At 32.5% G+C, this 22,800-nt stretch overlaps 1 protein-coding gene across 1 annotated transcript in view; it reads right to left on the bottom strand.

The window, feature by feature from the left end:
- The window catches only part of LOC124359329 (transcription factor E2F3-like), a 67,791-nt gene that overhangs the window by 42,829 nt on the left and 2,162 nt on the right, over positions 1 to 22,800 (bottom strand). The window contains exons 2-4 of the mRNA XM_046811988.1: positions 13,795 to 13,864; positions 11,135 to 11,271; positions 1,912 to 2,020 (exon numbers count right to left, since the gene is read on the bottom strand). Coding sequence (XP_046667944.1) covers positions 1,912 to 2,020; positions 11,135 to 11,271; positions 13,795 to 13,864 — 316 coding nt within the window. The remainder of the gene's footprint in view (positions 1 to 1,911; positions 2,021 to 11,134; positions 11,272 to 13,794; positions 13,865 to 22,800) is intronic.

The raw sequence follows: 22,800 nt of genomic DNA on the forward strand, positions 1-22,800 counted from the left end.
ATAACAAGATCTATAAAAACTACAAGTTTGATATATAAATAAATAAAAATACCTTTATTTAGCCAGCGTATTTCAACTTGCAATTGCTTTTCAAATCAACTGTTATCCAGTAAATTAAAAATAAATACACATAAGTAAAACCAAACTTAACCTTAAAGATAAAGAAATTGTTGTGGTATTATAAAGTGATAAAACTAATTACAGATTAATTATTCTTACTTAAAGCGTGTAATTTCTTCCTAGTGTATCTCTCAACTTATGTTTAAAGTTTTCATAAGAAACTACACTTTGACTTACTAGGGGAGGTCATTGAACAATTATGGGTCCAAGTTTGAAAAGCCCTTCCTCCCGATCTCAAGCTTTACTTTGGGAAAATGGAGATTACGGTTCTGTCGGGTGATGCATTCAGAGACCTTCTCCCAATATAAGAACCTCTCACATAAGTACTGTGGCTCTGTGAGAATAAGAGCTTTCTTGAATCATGCAATATGTCAGCATTCTACATACCACTTCCACGGATAGCATTATGGCAGTCTCTGAAAAGGAGGATAGGATACATGATCAAAGCGCTTTAAATTGAAAATGAACCTTATCACTGACTTTTGAAGTCTATTTATATCCTTCCTTGAGATGCTGATTCCGTATGCAAGATAGCAATAGCAAAGAACTGACAGAAATAACGAATGCATGAGAGCTGTAGCTTTACAGTCTAAGGCAGCAGCGTTATGAATCTATACAGACCCCCCAACCTGCCATGAACACGTTGGGAAGTGTGGGTGATTTGGTCAGAAAACATAAGATCACAGTCAAGCACGACACTGAGAGTCTTCACTTTATCACACAAACAGTCAAGCCTCGCCATCGAGCACGACCGCAATCCCACGCTCGTTAAGGGTCCGTGCCCGATCGTTTCGTGTAACATAAAGGACTGTGCATTTGCTCATGTTGAGTATCAGACCATTTTTAACTGACCAAGTGGAAATGCGTTTTAGGTCATAATTTACATGATTAATGAACGACTCCAATTTTGCAGGCTCAAATGCCAAATGCAGCTGACATCTACATACATATATGTGCAGCACAACTTTGTACACAGCCTGGAAATTCAGATGTGTATGAGATCTGTATAAATTGAATAAAATTGGGCCAAGACAACTACCTTGAGGGACACTACGCAGTTTAGGGAGTCACTGCGAAGTATCATTGCCAAACTTAGTGACCTGTTGTCTATCACCTAGATAAGATCTGATCCACATTACTACCTCCTCTCCAAAACCATGATAGTTCATTTTCGCTGGCAGCATATCATGATTGATTGAGTTGAATATTTGGGAATAATCGATTATCACCATGATACTACACTTGCCATTACATTTCACCTCAATTACATCAATAAATTAATTTGTGAGGGCTGTATGGGTATTACGATTTTTTCTAAATCCTGATTATAGTTTTGGAAATATTCTTTTTACTTCCATTTATCCCACGATTTGTTTGATTGCAATTTTTTCCAATACCTTGGACAGGATCTATCTTAGAAATTACCCCCAAAACATATGGACTCACTGCTTTTGTAATTTAAATAGATACATCGTCTGCATCCACTGCCTTTGATTTTGATTCATTAATAGCGGACATTTATCTCATTTTCTCTAACGGCAGCAAATTCAAAGTTCTTAATATTTTCATCACTTTTATTTGATCTGAAAAAATTCAGATATAAGTGTCATGGACTCTCAGGTTCTACCTCGAGTGTTTTCAATGTTGCGAAGTGGCAAAGTCGCTAACACTCGCTCTATCATACCTTTCATAACATTATTTTGTAATACTAAAACAAGGAAGAGATAATATCATACAATGTTTAAGTGTTGTTAAGGCTACATCTATATACTAATATTTATATGCACTTACTCTTATTAGCTGGACTGGCACTAGTAGCCCTCATTTTCTTGGTTGACTTTGGTGTTTTAAAGCCTTCTTCTCCCGAGGCGATATCTAAATTAAGCCTCCGCTTTACTGCCTGGGAATCAAATGCCATACATTTTACTTATTTCAAACATTAAATGATGTGCGGTGGTATTTAATTGGTTTAAATCAGGTTACAAGCTAGCTTTAGTGGAACGACTGAGTTTTACCCCATAAGAGCAATATTAAACACTTTTACGACCTTGTTTTGGTCGTACAAGAGATGTCTTGATTTAAGCATATAATTTATATGCAATCAAACACTTTTTAGGTTTTCTTGTTTCAGTGTAATACTTTATTGAATATTTAAACAGTAATATGTACCTAAAAGAATAATAATAATTTTTCCCTTAAACTTTTATTAACAATGTAAGTAACCTACATTTAAGAAAAAATTCAATGATACTTTTTTAAGCTATGATAAAAATAAACAACATATTCTGAATTATCAAAGAAGTGTCAAAAAAAGCTAAAACTAATTATAGGACAGAATTTGCCAAATAAAAAATTATTGAATCACAAGAGTAGTATTGAAAGCATGTTCACCTAGATCATTGTACATTGTACATTGGGTAATAAAAAAATTAATGTAAACATTTGTTATAAGAGTCTGATGACCACGCAGTCTAAGACATCACACTTTTGGATCTGAGTAGAGATAGTGCAGGTTCAAATCCTGTCTGTGGTACTAGCACATTTTATCAGTACCATCCACCTTGTACTGTATTGACTCTCCCCCTTTATCTATTTGATAAGATCCTAGCACAGGCCAGTGGCCCATGAGAATCCATGCAAAGCAGCTTGGCGTATTGTAAAAAATGAAATGAACCAAAATGTTAACAACGTTGATACAATTAGAGACTCTGTTTTGATAACTATTTTATTAATATGGTATCTAGGATAAATGGTATTACAATGTATAATAACTTTGAACCTGCTTTGGAAATATTCGGAAACTTTATGTCAAGTTTGATTAAGCAGTTCAAACTTTCCAGTCTCAAGTAATAACAAAACCTGAAGTATTGAAATATGTCGCCAGGCTGAGCAATTCTAAAAGTGAAGACCATTTTGTTTTTTTTCTAAAATCGTTAAGGAAATTATAGGCTACAATAGTTAAACCAATAACTCTTCTGTTTAACTGGATTTTATCACAAGGCTTATTTCCCAAAGCATTAAAATTACCAAAGTTATATCAGTCTTTAAGAAAGGAGTCAAATCGGATCCCTCTAGCTATCGACCCATTTCCCTAGTTCCAATATTGAGTAAAATATTTGAGTGCTGTTTAAAGGAACAATTATATAGTTTCTTCTTCAATAGCAATCTTTTCTGTAATGAACTATTTGGTTTCCTTCCTAAAAAGAACAATAAAAGCGGTAGAAACAATAGTAAATAATAAATTTTGAAAACAAATTACTCAGGTAGTATTTCTCCTTCCATCCGCCTCACAATGGAAGTGGAAGTCCAAAACAAGCTTCCTTTTTTGGATGTGTGTGTATTAAGAGATAGGGATGTCCATAAGACAACTGTTTTTTGAAACAGGAAAATATTTAAATTATCAATCAAACCATCAAAAATATGCCAAAGAAGGAGTGGCCTACTTGGCCTACTATTTGATAGAGCAAAGAGCTTATGCTCAGATAAAGATGGATTAAAAGAGGAATTTAAGAAAGTTGAATCGGATTTTAGACGCAATGGATACGTTCAATTAGTAATAAACAAGTGCAAACGAACCAGAAGAATCATTCCTGAGTGAGAAAAACAAAATAGTGATAAATTTGCGTCTATGTCAAACCCTTATGTGCCAGGATTATCGGAGAAAATTAGAAGAGTAGGTAGAAAGTACAACATTAGAACAGTGTTTAAAACGCAGTCTCATAAAAACAAAACCAAAATATGGCACACAGGATTCCAAAAACTGTGTTTATAGTATAAAATTTAGTTGCAATGGGGAATAAATAGGCAAGACAAAAGATCATTCAACGTAAGGATAAATAAACACAAAGAAAATACAAGAAAGGGTCTCACAGAAAAGTCAGAAATTGCACACCATTGTTGGTCTGAAGACCATCATATGAATTGGGATGAAGCCAACATTATTACTTCGGGAACCACATTTTTTAAAAGGAAATTAATAGAGGCAACATTCATTAAATTGGCAGACCAATCAATCAGTCAACCATCAGTCATGATTAGGCCGCTTTGGTTGCCAATTCTAAAAAATTAACTAAAGAAAAAATCAAAATTATCAAACGGATCAGATATTTGTAATAAACCAATGCGGAGTCATAATATGGTTTTAAGAAGTTCATCTCGCATGAACCAATAATAACAAAAGGCTGATTCCTGTCTCCCTTCCTTTTCATTGCCACAATCTTGTTTCTGCCGTGACAATCGCCATTTGCTATTGGTCTTTGGTCAGTTGAAGGTGGTTGATCAACGAATGCAGACATATTGTGACCTGTATTCTATAGTTCAGTTTGAGTAATTAGTGTTGTTTTTAGTTTTTTATTCAGTGCATGTTTTAGAGTTAGTGAAGTTGACACACTTGGTTGTGATTCCTGACTTAGGGGTGTCACAACGCTCTGGCGTGATTTGTTTATTTTAGCCTAGTTTGTAATTGTGTGTTAGGTTAGTTATTTACCTAAAGAAGAGATCAGATTGCAGATCTCAAAACGTAGTGTTACTGATTTTTTGTTTCACTGAACGATGGCAAATGTCCGGAAAAATCATGTTTGCTTCACAATTCTTCCATTGTCAAAAATAAACTTCAAACAAGGAACAAATTACTATCAGAAACAACGCTAATTGATTTTAGTAAATGTTATGACTGCATTAATAATTATGAGCTACTGCTACAAAAAGATTACACATTATGGTATAGAGGTATTGGTATAAAGAACAATGAGTTAAAGTTATTACTTTCTTATTTGACTGTAAGCGAATAAATGGTGGTTCAAGGGGAAAAGAAGTTTGCTTTTAAAACAAATGTTGTAAGGGTACTATAGAGAAGTGTTCCTGGACTGTCTTGTTCATTATTGCTATAAAAGATTTTTCTCATAAAAATTCATGTATGTCTGTTCTCTATGCATATGATACCACCTTACTAAATCACAACAAAGATTTAAATGCTCTATTACAAGAGAAAGAAAATTCTGAAAAAGTGGCCTTAACCCTAGATAGGTATCGCACATAAATTTGACGTATAACCGGTTATTTTTGGCACCCCACTCTTTTACCCCTCCACCGAGGCTCTCCTCCTTCCAGCAGTGCTCTTGGCAGTCAGTTGCCGTGTGACAGCTGTCCTGGTTAGATTGGAGCGCGTTTCTTTGTAGCCCTACTAGCCGGTTTCTTGGAACCCGTACGTCAAACTTACGTGTCAACTTAAGTAGGCCCTTTGTGTAGACTTCAGTAGACGTAACGTTTACGTGTCAATACCTTTATGAGATATGCAAATGTTTTGTAATATAAGTAAATAGTGTTGTTATAAGTTGTAATATTGAGTGTTTTTCAACAATGGCGGATCATTTGCTAACAGACGATGATATTTTGAATGCACTAAACGATCGGTCTGAAGCCGATGCCGAACGTGAGTGTCTGGAAGAAGAGGACAACGTCGAATACGATGAGCTTTCAGACGAGTATGACAGCGATGCGGATCCAGAGTACATTCCTGACGAAGAGGACTTACTTCGGCTAGAAAATGACAACATAGATGCAATCAGAGAAATCGAACATCTCCAGACAGTTGAGCAACCAACTACCACTAGACCGAAAAAGCAACCTGGTCAATTGCGCAGGCAACTTTCTCCAACAGGTAGGCCTAATAGACAAACTTCTCCAAACTTAGGAACCCACACAGATATTACTGGATCTGTGCTTACAATGGACATGGAAGACGGAATTGTGGTTTCAGAAAATGGGTTTCTTTGGGGGTCTGAATGCGAAACATCAGTTGGGAAAACTCCAGCAAAAAATGTTGTTCACATACGACCCGGTCCTAGTCAACCTGCAAGGGAGAAGTATATTCCATCGGAATGCTTCACATTATTTTTTAACCCTAACCTTGTTGAACAAGTTCTTAAACATACAAATGAAGAAATACAAAAACAAAAAAGAAATTACAATGAAAACAATACTGATGGCATAGTCAGAGATTTGTGCTTAGAAGAGCTGTATGCCTTGTTTGGTTTGATCATTTTAGCTGCTGCGCTAAAAGACAATCATTTAAGCACAAATATTATGTTTGATAATACATACAGTGGCGAGCGATATAAAGCCACTATGAGTGAGAGGTGTTTCAAATTTTTGATCAACTGTCTAAGATTTGACGATAGGGCTACTAGAGATGAGCGTAAGAAGACAGACAAGTTTGCTCCTATCAGAAACATTTGGCATATATGCTGTTAGAAAACTGTAGATCTCTGTACAAGCCCGGCACATATCTGGCTATAGATGAACAATTAGTCGGGTTCCGCGGGCGGTGTCCATTTAGAATGTATATGCCCTCCAAACCAAATAAGTATGGAATAAAAATCATTATGATTTGTGATAATTCGACTAAATACATGGTGGATGCTCGTGTGTACTTAGGAAAAGGATCAGTACCTGGAAATAGATCAGCAGCAGAGTTCTTCTTTGGAGAGTTAGTGACTTCGGTAGAAAATACCAACAGAAACATAACCATGGACAACTGATTTACCAGTGTTTCACTTGTTCAAAAATTATTGTTTGAGAAGGGTTTGACAGTAGTAGGAACAATAAAAAGAAACAAACCAGAATTTCCACCAGAATTTTCTGACAAAAAGTACAAAAAGCGTAAGGTTGGTTCCTCAGTGTTTTTATTCAGAGATGAAATGACAGCTGTATCATACAAACCTAATGATAAGGTAGTTACGTTGGTGTCATCAATGCATGATGATAATGCAATTCATGAAAATGGAAAACCAGAAATGATAATGGTTTATAATGCAACCAAAGGAGCAGTTGACACATTTGATCAAATGTGTGGTCACATGAACTGCAACAGGAAAACCCAGCGATGGCCACTTTGCATTTTCTACAACATGATGAATATTGCTGTTGTCAACGCTTATGTAATATATGCGCACAACACTGTTAGACGTAGTGGAGGTACAGCTAAGCCCATGCCAAGACAAGAATTTATGTTCGAACTACACAAAGAGCTAACTAAACCTTGGCAAGAGGTTAGGTTGAACCAAAGGAACATGAGCCGATCATTGAAACGAACAATTCAAACAGTTCTGACAGGCCAATGCAACATACCAGTACCAGCTCAGCCAGATCAGCAAGGGAGACGGAAATATTGTTCTTTTTGTGACACAAAAAAGAAAAAAATGACAACCACCTACTATGCTTGTGGGAATGCAATCTGTGGAGAGCACTAGAAGAAACTTTGCCCTGATTGCGGTTAGAGCGAAAAAAGCAAACAAGAAGAACATTTTTACGTTACAAACATTTACTAAATGCTAAAAGTAAACTTCTGTTTGATGTTATTCGATTGTTCAATTACATTATTCAATTATTATTATATTATTCAATTATATTAGCTGTAAAATATATGACTGTATGATATTTTCCATGAATTTTCTTTGAATTGCCTTACACTTGGGTAAAAATAAAACACAACAACTTGCAAGGTAAATATACCAAAAATATACATCTTTCACGAAATAATTTTTTAAAACAGGTGTACAATAATAATGCCTTATTGCAACAATAATAGTTGGCACATTCAATATTCATTGCCTAAAAATTGAATATTTCAATATTTAGAGATGAGTATGACATATTCAAAGGATTATATTTTGGCAATTAAAATCTTATTAAAACATTTTGAACATCTATTATATCTAAAAACTATTAAAATAACTTTTTATTTTGTAATTATATCATAAAAAAATTAAATAAATACGTCAAATTTACGTATCGATACCCTTAGCGCCATGCTGTAACACGATAACTTTCTAGGGTTAAAGTGGCTTGGAGCAAATACTGTAGATTGATAGTGAACTGTACAAAAACGGAACATATTATATTTTCCCTAAAACAAATGTTGCTTTCCTCGTATTATGCATTTTTTCATTCTCATTTAAGTTATGGAATAACTCTTTTGGGAAACAGCATGGAGCTAACAAAGTGTTTTCATCTGGTAGAAAAAGCATTGAGTAAAAAATGTTTTAGATTGTAAATCATGTTTACAAATTTTTAGAGACCTACAAGGTGTGTTCAAAAAGAGTATCGCAAATTTTGAATTTTCGCGGGTTACGTATATTATGTTGGTACATATGTCTCTCACTTATGTTGACAATTTCGGCCATTTTGAATGTTCAGTTAATAGTTGACAGCTGCTTTGTTTGCACGTGTTTTAGTTCGTCTTCAATTTTTACCTATTCAAAAAAATGGAACAAAGAACCTGTATCAAATTTTGTGTGAAAAACGAAATTACGTGCGCGGATGCATTCCGGATGTTGACTGTGGCATACGGAGAAGCTACTTTGGACAAAAGCAATGTTTATGGGTGGTACAAAATGTTTTCAGAAGGCCGAGAAGATGTGAACGACGAAGAGCGTGCCGGACGCCCGAGCACTTCAACAACAGACGAAAAAATTGATGAAGTGAAGAAAATGGTATTGGCCAATCATCGAATCACTGTTAGAGAAATTGCCGAGGACCTAGGCATATCGATTGGCTCGTGCCATTAAATTTTAATCGATAATTTGGGCATGAGACGGGTCGCCACAAAATTCGTAGAGTAGAGAGAAAGGATAGAGTAAATAGGTTATGATTTAATCAATTAAAATCACAGCCAACGTTCCTAGATGTTTTGTCATTCATATTCCAATTGTAAACAGATTAATTTGCTGAATAAGAATTTAATTTCATTAACTACGATTAATAGAAAAATGCGAGATAAGGATACATTATTAGATAGCACATCAGTTGGTTTACATGTTGAATGTATTTCATGGAGCAGGAGGACAGTATAGAGTGCAGAGATTATGATTTACTTACATAAGAATACATTATTGGATAGCACCTCAGTTGGTTTATATGTTGAATGTATTTCATGGAGCAAAAGGGACAGTATAGATTGCAGAGATTATGATTTACTTACATAAGAATACATTATTGGATAGCACCTCAGTTAGTTTATATGTTGAATATATTTCATGGAGCAAAAGGGACAGTATGGATTGCAGAGATTATGATTTACTTACATAAGAATACATTATTGGATAGCACCTCAGTTGGTTTTCATGTTGAATGTATTTCATGGAGCAAAAGGGACAGTATAGATTGCAGAGATTATGATTTACTTACATAAGAATACATTATTGGATAGCACCTCAGTTGGTTTATATGTTGAATGTATTTCATGGAGCAGGAGGACAGTATAGATAGCAGAGATTATGATTTATTTACATAAGCATATATTATTGGATAGCACCTCAGTTAGTTTATATGTTGAATGTATTTCATGGAGCAGCAAAAGGGACAGTATAGATTGCAGAGATTATGATTTACTTACATAAGAATATATTATTGGATAGCACCTCAGTTAGTTTATATGTTGAATGTATTTCATGGAGCAAAAGGGACAGTATGGATTGCAGAGATTATGATTTACTTACATAAGAATATATTATTGGATAGCACCTCAGTTAGTTTATATGTTGAATGTATTTCATGGAGCAGGAGGACAGTATAGATTGCAGAGATTATGATTTACTTACATAAGAATATATTATTGGATAGCACCTCAGTTAGTTTATATGTTGAATGTATTTCATGGAGCAAAAGGGACAGTATAGATTGCAGAGATTATGATTTACTTACATAAGAATACATTATTGGATAGCACCTCAGTTGGTTTACATGTTGAATGTATTTCATGGAGCAGGAGGACAGTATAGATTGCAGAGATTATGATTTACTTACATAAGAATATATTATTGGATAGCACCTCAGTTAGTTTATATGTTGAATGTATTTCATGGAGCAGGAGGACAGTATAGATTGCAGAGATTATGATGTACTTACATAAGAATATATTATTGGATAGCACCTCAGTTAGTTTACATGTTGAATGTATTTCATGGAGCAAAAGGGACAGTATGTAGTACAGAGATTATGGTTTACTTTAATCACCACAAATCTATGACATGGGATGGGATGTTTTTCTTTCTGTCCAAATTTTAAGTTCTGATCCATTAGTGACTCTGATTGGCATAACAAGGAACAATACAAAAACTAACAAAAGGAACCCTTATCACTAATAAATACTACTAACTAGGGGTGTCAAAGGGTGACTCTTGAATTTACTAAAAACTGGCACAGTCAACAACAAAATAACATATCTGCTAAAAATGTTCATTAAAAATATTCATTAAGTATAAGGTTCTAATCCCCGTATAACTTGCACAGATCATATGCATTTCAAATTACAGGAGAAGATGCACTACATAAACCACTAACATTTTTTGAAATAATACAATGTTTAAAATCAAAATAAATAGACTTCTAATACCAAGGAATTACAAAGAAAAAAAATCATTTTAATTTGGAAAAACGAAAGTTTATCAAATGTATCTACATTCAGTACATAACGGATAATGCAGTGTACCTATTGATATTCAATAAAAAAATTTGTTATTGCTATGATTTAAAGTACTAAACCGTGTGAATGATTTATTTTGTTGCTTATTAATTATTACACGTTACATTTAGAAGAACTGTAATAAGGGGGTATTGTCTATATAGGATATTTTGGAATTAATTCATTACAATTTAAATTAACTTTATAATACTCATGTGTTTCATACAATTTGGCACAACCTTCAAACATTTTTAGTGACTAATTTAATTAACTTTTGTTTTCAAAAATTATTTTTTACTCTATAGTTCCTTGGTTTTTTAAGTAATTTTATTTTTATTTTAAAATTGAATTATATTCTATTCAATAGACATACATAATATGAAGACAACCTTCTGCCCTATTTCATTTCAATTGAACAAAATCTTGTAAAAGCTAAGTCCGAAAAGTTGATAGTATATGCACCACCTCCAACTTACCTGTATGATCAACAGACATATGAAGAGTTGAGTTTAATTATTTCTTAAGAACAAAACTGCTCCATTGCTGAGTTACCTGTGAGCGAGGAGGCTGTGTTGGTGGCCCAGTCATGATCTGGTTCTGCGGAGTCTGGCCATACTCGTGGTCCAGCAGGTGATAGGGTGAGGGACTGCTCATCACACTCTTCACCATCTCCGACGGGTCCACATACTCTGCAACACCAACATGCAAAACTATCATACCTACTCTCAAATTAGGGTTTATAAAATAAAATTGCAAAATCAAATATTTAAATCATTTTCATATAGTATAGGTTCGAATAATTAAATTATTCTGTTTGGCAAATTGTCTTCTCTACCACACCAGTTTTCATATTTGAGGTTTTATAACATTTACTAAAATTATAGAACAACTATCTGTTCTGTACAGATTTTTATACAAACTAATATTTATTTGTAGAGATTAATTTTAAAAATTCAAAAACTTATTTGTGCCTGGTTATCTAATCCTGTTTTCACTGAAGCAATAAAAAAAGTAAAATAAACGTTTCTGTAATATATTAGTAAAATTTGTTATCTTAGGTCTACAAATTGAGCTGAGATTGGTATAGACATTTTTTTTTAACACTTGGAGAAAATTGTCTTACAATGTTAAAAACCCAAATCAATTCATTTTATGAAACTGTATAAGGTAGAGTGAAAAAGAATAAAGAAAGTCCAAGAAGCCCTTAATGCAGACAATGCAAAAGGTAAATTCACCCTCTTGGAAAGTGACACCATCACTGGGGCTTCATTCAAGTGCCCATTCTATATTGTTTCACAGCAGGAAATTATCTTGCTCTGTTCAGCATCTAAGTTTTTGTTCCCAATTGGTAACAGTTAATTCCAAAGATAATTCCAGATAAATAAATATGACAATAATCTTGCACAGTAAAAATTAACACAAGAAATCATTGATATTTCACTGTTATACATCATTTCTTCAAAACAAGAAAGAAAACATAACACTTGTAACAAGCATTGTGAGATGAACTCTCTTATTCTTCTTCTCTACTTCTGAGATGATAAATTAGAAATGATTATTTGTCAACTATTTTATTTTAATGTTGACTCCATCCACCCACTTAAGGGAACCACATGGCTAAAAGTATGAAAAGTTTTATAATATGTATTTTTAATTTAATAGATGAGAGTGTTGCAGTAAAAATGGTGCATAAATTATAAATATCCTACAACAATAACTGTTCTAAAACAATATTTAAATATTGGTATGCATCCTCCGCTTACACAATTTCAAAGTTTTATATAGTAAAAGTTACGTTGTACTAATTTATTGACCTGCAGTAGGTTGGCTCACCTGTATTTTTTGTTCTACTTCGTTGCAAACAAAAACAGCTGTCTTCTGCCAGTATTTATCAACAATAGACTGCTTCTTGTTAAAAATGTGTGAAGGAAATCTTGTGGTTTACTTCCAGTTGTGATTGTATTTTATCTGGTAAAGTAAATGCTTTAAGATAATGAAAAGTAAGCATCTTACTATGAAAAGGAAATTCCGTGGGAACAAATATATAAATATTACAAGTGAAAGCGAAAATTTAGAAATTGAACCTTGAACAACCTTGAAACTTTTGAACACCCTAGACCTCAGACTGAAGTCAGTCTTGAAGGTTGTGACCAATTCATCTTAAAAAACCAAAAAGACTCCTTCTTTATTGTTGTAAGATCAGATTGATAATGATTTTGACTACAATATGGTTGACTTGAGGAGATTAGAATCGAGTTTGGAAAGTGTTGCAGTATGCAAAGTGTGCTTTAGCAAAATTTTAATAAGTAAAAAACATATTGCAGAATTAGCTTGTGAAATAGCTTTACAGTGTATAAATTGTGATAATAACGCTACTATGAACAATATTGAAAATGTGAAAATCTCACTAGGCTTACAATCAGGAAAAACAACTAAACTTTAAGATCTAAATATTAAGATTAGTGTATGAAATGCGGGCCACAGGAAAAGTTTGCAAAAATTCAGTTTTGCAGTTTCAGAAACAGTTTGCAAATATTCCATGAGAGCTGTTGTATCAGATGCAGTAGCAGCTAATAATGAATCTAGAGATATATCAGTCTCAATAGATGGGACGTGGCAGAAGCAATAAAATACAGGTCATAATACGTGGTACAACCGTGGTGGTAGACCTATCTATCTTCGTCGGTAGACGAGACTGTAGGTGGTTGGTAGACGAATGCAGACGTATTGTGACCTGTATTCTGTAGTTCGGTTTTAATAATTAGTTTTGTGTAAAGTATTTTATTAAGTGCATGTTTTAGAGTTGGTGAAGTTGACACACAACATGGTGGTTGTGATTCCTGACTTAGGCATGCCACAATGCTTTGGTACGATTTGTTTATTTTAACCTAGTTTGTAATTATGTATTAGGTTAGTTATTTACCTGAAGAAGAGATCAGATTTCAGATCTCAAATTGTAGTGTTACTGATTTTTTGTTTCACTGAACGATGGCAAATGTCTGGAAAAATCCTGTTTCCATCACAATCCTTCCATTGTCAAAAATAAACTTCAAAGAATGAAAAATTTTCTAGTAATTAAGAAACATCTTTTGTTGTATGGGGTATATAATGTGTTCTTATAGTACAAAACTCTCCACTAAAAATAATTGTAATAGAATTTTTAAGAACTTTACTGCTAAAAAATCCTTTTAAATTGAGCTGAAAGAACTTACCCAACTTGACTGTGACATCTGGATCTGTATCTTCATCGTCAAGCCGGAGAGCTCTTTGCACCCGAGACATCTGAAATATAAAACAATCAATCACCCAATATTTTTAAAATAGTCAATACACGGACTGACAAAATACAAAACATAAACTTACAAATGATACATCAAATAAAGCAAGGCTATGGAACATTGCCACACGTAAGTTAAATTATAGCAAATAAACTACTAATTACTTTTTGAACTACTGCTTACAGTTAACTTTTTGAAGGCACTACTGTAATTATGAAAACATAATACTGTATTGAAACTATTTTCCATGAAATTTTATCAACTTATGATACAAAAAAGTTTATTCTATTTCAAACTTTGAATAACTAATGCACTGGATATTCTAATGTTTATAGTTAGGTACGTACAATAAAGTATAAGTACAAATTGCGTAGATAATTGTTTTCTAAAAATATTGTGGGTGTGTATTGTGAGGGAAAACAAAGCGCACATCCCTCCTCACTCCCATGTCCGATGTGTGCGAGAAAAAGTAATGTAACTTGCCAGTGTGGCATTTCTTGTTCGCAAAGCTTACATTTACAAGCATTTGATAGTTCGTCACCAGAGGTATCAGGTATCACAAGGCCTGGATATGACAGGTTTCACCATAAGAAAACTTGTAAAAAATGTGCAAATTGTGCTTTTATAGAAAATTTAAACAAATGCTGTATTTTCACTTTTAAAGAGGTAGGCTTACGATTTTTATCTGGAGTAAGAAATAAATACAGATTAGAATAAATCGGACACTAATTAAAATCATTTATAGTTAAAATTAATTATTAATAACCCTTCAACTGACCATCGACTAGTTTCCAGTAAATAGGTGTGTTTGTAAAATGGATATCAAGTAGAATCTAATTGAAGTGATGCGTTTAGAACATATTAAACCATCAATTCAAATATAAATCCCAATAGATTTATTATCTGTGTATTCTTAATTAATTAAACTATCAAAAAGAGGAACTTATAATTTTAACAATTGTGTCAGTGAATTTTAAATAGCATGAAAAACATAATGAGCAGTTTGAGCCCACCAAAACATTGATATATTATTTCAGTATTTTACCTTGATACAGATAAAAATTAGTTTTCAACTAGTTTTATATAAATCAAAAGCATTGATTCTCAGCTATAACATAATATTATATTTATTGTTATTATATTTTTTCTAAATAATAATTACATGTTTTATGTTTTTCATACATAAAAAGTTATAGAACTTTATTTAATATAATCTAGCCTACAATAAACAATATTACTTATCTAGGGCGTACAAAATGTATGGGGACTGTTTTACATTTTTTCTAACCATTGCAGATAAAGCAGTAAAACTTTACACATTGATACTATACCTGAATATCCAGTTTTCAAGCTAATAATTTATTGTTCATTGTATAGGGAACCTCATACAAGGAGTTTAGAGTACATTAAATACAAGCAGTGCTCGAGAAGTACATAATACTTAAGGTCTATAGAATCCTTAAAACAAAAATCAGGCCTTAAATTATTTACTATATAAAAATGGACAGTGGTTTACAAAACACTTAAGACCGATTTAAAAGTAAATAGCATTGACATTGCAACAGTTTCCTTGCCAAGCATCACAGACAGACTTACCAGGATATGTACTCCATATCAATTGGGGATGGCAAATTTTAGCACTGCCCACATGTATAACAGTTACTATTGACAGATTTTCTATTTTACTCAAATATACTTTTTTTCCAAGCTTAAATTAATAATTTTCTTTAACTTATTAAATTAAAGATATTAAATTATTAGTGAATTGTGGTAGTCATTTACTATTCTAAGAACTGTTCTTTACATAGCTATTAGAGAATGTCAGTTTATAAGAAATGACAACAATGCTACAAGGGCGTTCGGAAAGTAACCTCTGTTTGCTTACTACCTGTATGGGAAGTGAATGGGGTAGTACAACTGTTATTGCAAAGTAGTTTTCTATGAATTTTTTACATGTCCTCTGTAATAAAAAGTCCCACCAGATGTGAGATGCGTTCTGACATAATTATTTACAGCCAAGCAATATTCAGTAACAACAATCCAAAACAAACTTTGCTCTCTGTAATGAACTGTGTGAAGATGTTCGGGAATGGGTTAATTTTTCAAAATATACGAACAAAGAACCATGATGATGAGAGGGGTGGTTGCCTTCATGCTAGATTCCGTCCTAGCTTTGAATCAACATACTAACTTGCTGTACAGTACACTTAGGCCATGTTTTATTCTTGCTGAGAAGGATATCAGATAAATTAAGTGGGTATTACCAGACTAAATACTTGTACTGTCCTATGTATCAGCCAAAGTACTAATAATTCAAAAATCACTAAGAATTTTGTGCAATGCAAGTTTTAGAGAACACTGCAGACATTTATTTGAGGAAATGAGCATTCGGATTGTTTTTTGTGAATATGTGACGTTTTGAATCTTGGCCATTAAGGGATTGTCATAATAAATGCCAAAGTACACAATCACAACATGAGAAATAGTCCAAACCTATTTAGGCCCAGGCTTAGGCAAAATATTGAAGATCTTAGAACCTTTTTTAGGTATAATGCTGTACAACTGTCTGCCACTCAGTGTAAGAAACCTACCCAAAATAAAACTAAGCATGTTAGCTAGTAAAAATGCCAATTAGAATTTGGCATTGTCACAGGAGATAACTGGAATCATACTTGACTTTTATCAGTACTACACAAGTCTTGGCGTAGCAGCCTATGTTTTAATTCTGAGTAAAATATATAATAAAAGTAGTAATCAACATGATTCAAAATAATTTAGCTATTAATGAAGTTAATTGATATTGTGATTTTGCTTCTGAATCAGAGGTAAATAGTAGAAGAGTTAGTAACAGACCAAGGGATGACAGTGATTCTAGACTATATTTAAAAACTTGATACTGTGATCAGTGGCTCAGACATGTCCGTGAGAAGTCAGTCATATCCTAGATCTCCTCAGCCTGTCCCCAAGCCTATTATTCTACAAAGCGACAGGATAATGTCCTCCACACTTTTGGGTACACAAAGAATTTACAAACTAAAATGAAAAGTCTATTCTGTTTAAAGAGTAGCCTACTTTAGGGGCTCACAGCATAAAAAACCTCTCAAAACCTCGAACAAAACATATAAACATTTTCACTAGAATCACAAAATGACCACAATAGAGGGAGAACAGTGTCTGGCTCGATAATAAATGTAACCAATCAGGAAACGCAAAAATAAATCAATGAGATGCGCAAAGATCTCTCCCCACTCAAAACCCCTCTCCTTATGCCTACTCTTTAATTTGTGAAATCAATTTTTATTCATAGGTGTACATCATACATAAGACTAAATCTGAGGTTGATTGTTTATTAGAAAACAAGCATTTAACAATAACATAAACATTACACATTCAGTTATGTCATTTTCTGCACATCATAAGGTTATCTTTATATTAGTATAATAATAAACTAAAATCCCTTTTTATCAAACATTTATTTGTTACACATGTTTCGACATTCTTCAGTATACATTAACATCTATATAAAATAATAAACTAAAAATAAACATGTGGACCATTAAAGTGATGATAAACAAATTCACAAATAAAAATATGAAGTACACAAAATAACCTGTACTAACTATGAATGCTATTATATTGGACAAACTGTCAGAAAGTTTTATAAAAGGTTTAAAAGAACATATACAAGGTTTAAAATTAATAACATGTCTACAACAAAAACAAATTTCGCTGAACATTTATTAGAAATGGACCATAATTACACAAATATTGAAAAGAACATCGATATTTTAGATACCTAAAGTAAAGGAGAAAAATTACATATTATCTTAGTTATAATAAAGATCTTCATAATATTCTAAACAGCATGAAAAATAAGGCAAACCCAACTTATTAGCAAATTAAAATATTAAATACAGAATTCTAATCAAAATTACAACAGTGTCATATAAATTTACCATCCGTTCATCAAATGGTCCACATGTGTATATTTAGTTGTTTATTATTTTATTTAGAGGTTAATGTACACTGTAGATGGCGGAATTCCGAAACGCATGTAACAAATTTATAAGTGTTTTTGTTCATTATTAAACTAATTACAGTACACATTCAATATTTTCACTTAAAACAATCTAAACCATTGATTAATATTAAGAGACTAAATGTACATATGAGTTAAAAATAATAACTGTAATTAAAATTGATTAATAATACAATATTTATGAACAATTGATATTTATTTTGAGTGTATTACCAGTACAGCCTAATCGTGTTCATCAAGTAGGCTATTTTTACTTAAAAATAGGCAAGAAACATGCAATTATTTTCTCACGAGAACCAAGTATTATTATATAAATACCAAATATAATAAAAATAAAAACACAAGCTTGATAATCCCACAATACAATAAATATTAACCTATTTATAGTATGAATAATTACTTCAGTTTTTTCTCCAAACTCTTGAAAATTTTCAAAAGTAACTTGGCAATTCTATGTACCTGTGCTATATTCTAGGTTACAAGTGTTATTCTTGGTTGCAGACCAACAATTTCACTAGCACTAGACATGTTAATTCATGGCAATAGAGAGATTGAAGGTTGGGACAGGATAGAATGTAGACCCCACACCAACCGTCCTGGTAGATTAATGCATGTCCGTAACCGTTCATGGCAAGTGTTTCTTATTTTTGTTTAAAAATTCAAATATTTTTTGGACCTGAGTTTCTTAGCAATTTCCCACCTTCGGAAATGTTTCTCTTGAGTTATTTATAAATTTTCAGTATTTCCTCACTTTTATTTATTCTCCATTGTTTATTATTCACTTCAAGTGTTTTCACTAAAATAATAATAAACAAAAATAGTGTGCATGGAACTTTTAAACTTTTAACTAAATCAATTTAATCCTGTCTTGTTGACTGTCTACATTCTAATCAGATCAAGAACTATCACCGCATTCCATAATAATGTGTCCAAAACAGTTTTGACTAACATAATTCAGTTCATTGTCACTCCGCACTTCTGGTATAATAGAAAAACATTCCTCGAGGTAGTACCTTAATTCAAGCTTAGATCATGGAAGCCCTGGTAAAGATTTAATTTTAATTTTATATCTATGACACTTACTTACCTATATCACAAAACAACCAATATTTGCAAGGAACAGAAGATTAGTTTCCTTCATTTGATATTTTTTAAATGGTTTACATTAGATCTGGTCTTTGTGTGACCCGTAATAATCTAAAATGTAATTTAAAATATTTGCTTCAAATACAGTTTGATAGTAAAGTATGTGACCCGAGTCAATCGAAGTGGTTCCATGAACGATAACTTGTACATAAATATAAACAAGCAAAATAGTTTATATTCAAAAGCATAATGCCAACCCTCCACCCCTGGACAGAACAGGTGATGTGTGATGTATTACAGTAGCAACTGGCTAGGAAATAACGTATCTTTGAGACGATTCATCCAATGTTAAAGATTTAAACTTTGAAATAAAGGTTAACTTATTTATATATTAAGGAAATTGGAAGTTGATACAGTATTTTAGAGAATTACTTATCCAATTACACTATACAAAAAAATTACTATGGGTCAAAAATCTAAAAATCATACTACTAACGATTAATAAATTCAAAAATGTGCATCTCACTAACCTTAAATGAAATGTTCGGCAAAGGTAAGTAAACCAGGTTTTCACATTGTTTAGTATTATCATCAGGTACTTTATGTATACAGTTGAATAAGAAAACTATCAATCAATACCAACATATCTAAAGTACTCAATAAAAGTTGTATTTCTAAAATTCAAAGAATTAATGTGATATATACAATGACAACACCTCTTAAATTATACAGGAACTACAACAATCACACAAAATCGTCTTCCAATACTATTTTGATTAGTTTTCTACAGTTAGGCTAAGTATCATTTTTAGGTAGGCCTACTTTGATATTATCCAGAGGCCCACTATTTTAGGAAGTTTTTCATACCGGAGATCTAAAAAAATTACATTACCGTATTGGAAAGAACGGACTTTATTGGAAATATCATAAAAATTAAATGTAATTATGACGATCAGTGAATCTAATTTTTTGCCTCACTAAAGAAAGCAATGTAGGTGAGAAGGAAGCCACTCTACTACTATCTAATATTTTGATTAGGCTATATAAGTAGGTAAGTACATACGTACATATAAAAAGTTATGAGTGCTAACGTGATCTTGAGGAATTTTTTTCTATATTCACTTGGAAGAGCGGGGTGAGGTGCCACCGAAGCCCACACTGATGGCCAGAGCCAACTTCAGCAGAGTATGATAAACGGATTCAGTTTTTATATCGCTTATTACAATCATCATTAATCAAACGATCAAATAACAGGTGATAGGAAAAATTATATCTAAATAATAAAGAAATCATAACAAAAAACACCTAGAAATCAAGAAAGACGTAAAGTAAATCATCTTTTACTGTAATTTTGTATAGTTTTCTAAATTTAACTATCTTTTTTATTTAAAAGAAGTTACTTGTAGAACAATTCGAGTTTAGAGCATGAAAATGCATGTACAGTTGATTTAGTTATTGTTCAAATTAAACAATTGGTTGATTATATCGACGGGTATAATAATTATCATTTGATATTGATATAAAAAAAACCGGGTCCGCTATTGTACTCTACCCTCCAAATTTTTCGGATGCCTCTGGCCATCAGCATAGGCTTCAGAGGCGCCTCTGGCCATCAGCGTAGGCTTCAGAGGCGCCTCTGACCACCCCATACTCGAGAGAACATCCCTCCAAGATTCCTCTGGTTAATTTAAGCTCAGATCACATGAGCAATCATAAAGATTTTCTTTAACTCTGGTACTACTACAACATACTTATGATAATCTAATCTATACCTACTTAGCTAGTCTAACAAATAGTAGACAGGAACAGAATAACCTCTTCACACTGGCACCACGTCCTTTTGGGAGGAAGAAAACAAGAACCAATCAACATATATCTCTGGTAAGAAAAATTTCTTCATAAAATAGTGGGCTCCGGACAATACCAAGGCACCCATTTTTGGGTACGGTCCAATAAGCGGACCCGGTTTTTTATATCGAAATTGGCAAACGATATTACTTAATCATAACCATCGATATAATCAATCGATACTGATGAATTATTTTTAACAACTTAAATAATCTATATGAACAGCTGTAAACACTTTCAAATAATACAAGGTAATATTTTAAATTTCACGTAACATTGTGTATTAAAATGGCCGTCAATCTTAGGAAGCTTCACGAAATTGCTTTAAAAGACGATAAAATATGTTTTTTTTATGGCTTCAGGATGTTGGGTTAGTACCTAAGAATCCATTATGTGATATTTGTGGAAAGGTAACAAATGTAACTGTCAGAGGAGCTAACATGGCCGTCTTCAGATGCAAAAAAAGAAGGTAATGGTGGACACAACTTTAGTAAAAACGTTTTCGTTCTGTTTCATTTAGTTAAAGTTATGAGTTTCCCTGATTTTGGTTATGTTCATTTATTATTTGTTATAATTAAATTCACATTTTAATTTAAACATATGATTGTTATTACTTTTATATCGATTGATAGTCTATGATTCGATATACGAATATTAGGTATCGATGATTATATTCTTCGATATAAAAAACCGGGTCCGCTTATTGGACCCTACCCCCCATTTTTATTTAGATGAAGTAAAATAATGTTTTTATGTTGGAACAGATTAGTCAAATTTGTTCAAATTAATTTATCAGTATTGGTCGATTGTATAGACGTGTAATGAGTTAGCTACTTTGTTTGTTAATATTGATCAAAAAACTATTTTAGGCTACATAATTTTATTTAATTTCTGCAATAACCTAGTAGTACTTTGAACTGTTTAAGACACCTTAGGTAGACTTTAATAAGCGGCATAAGATCATTATTTAGTTGTTTTTATCCAAATAAATAATCCAACATTCAAATTTATTTAAATAAATATACAAAAGACTTATTAGTACTAGTTACAGTAATTTTTTATGTAAACAATATAAACAGTAAAAAGTAATAATTTTTTTAGAGAATTTGAAAATTGTGATGAATATGAGGAAATAATGTGAGTTATTTCTGGATAGACATGTAGATTTGGCTCCTGAAAAGCATGGAGAGAATTCTTTCCTTCGGTTCACAAAAAGCAGTTGTTGCTCATTGCTATTCGGGCAAGCTATAAATGTTTTAACATTTGTCTTTTATGTGTTGTTTGTCTTATATGTGGTCTAGGCCACAGTTGGTTTTGTTTTTTTGTAATGTTATTGTTAAATTATGTTATTGAAAATTGTAATTGTCTTGTTATAATGTATTACAATTCTTGTTGCGTACAATTGTTATATAATATAGAAGTTGGATAACATACTGAATCGTTCAATAACAATCGAACAACAAACGTAAGCCACTTATTGGTTTCGGGTAGACTTTAATAAGTGGCCTACACTCATTATCCAATTGCTATTATATCAAATGGTTCGATTGTTTTTATCTGAAGGAATAATTTGGTATTACAATTTATTTAACTTAGCATATGATTTCAACTTGTTATTTATAGTAATTTTAATGTAAACAATAACCAACAACAAGAAGTAACTAACATTTTGAGACTCTAAAAATCGCGATGAATATGAGGAAAATATATGAGATATTTCTCACAAGCTACAAGATTTGTTTAAGTGGCTTCAACATGTGGGTTTGGCTCCTGGTAACACATGGGGAGAATTCATTCCTCCATTACACAAAAGCGGTTACTCATATATCAAGCTGGGAAAGTTTTATATATTGTGAGGTTTCTTTGATATCTAAGTCTAGGCCATATTGGTTTTGTTGTTTTGTAATGTTGTTAAATTTATGTTTTTAAAATTTTGGGTACGGTCCAATAAGCGGACCCGGTTTTTT

The sequence above is a fragment of the Homalodisca vitripennis genome, chromosome 4 (assembly GCF_021130785.1).
Source record: "Homalodisca vitripennis isolate AUS2020 chromosome 4, UT_GWSS_2.1, whole genome shotgun sequence".
Classification (NCBI taxonomy): domain Eukaryota; kingdom Metazoa; phylum Arthropoda; class Insecta; order Hemiptera; family Cicadellidae; genus Homalodisca; species Homalodisca vitripennis.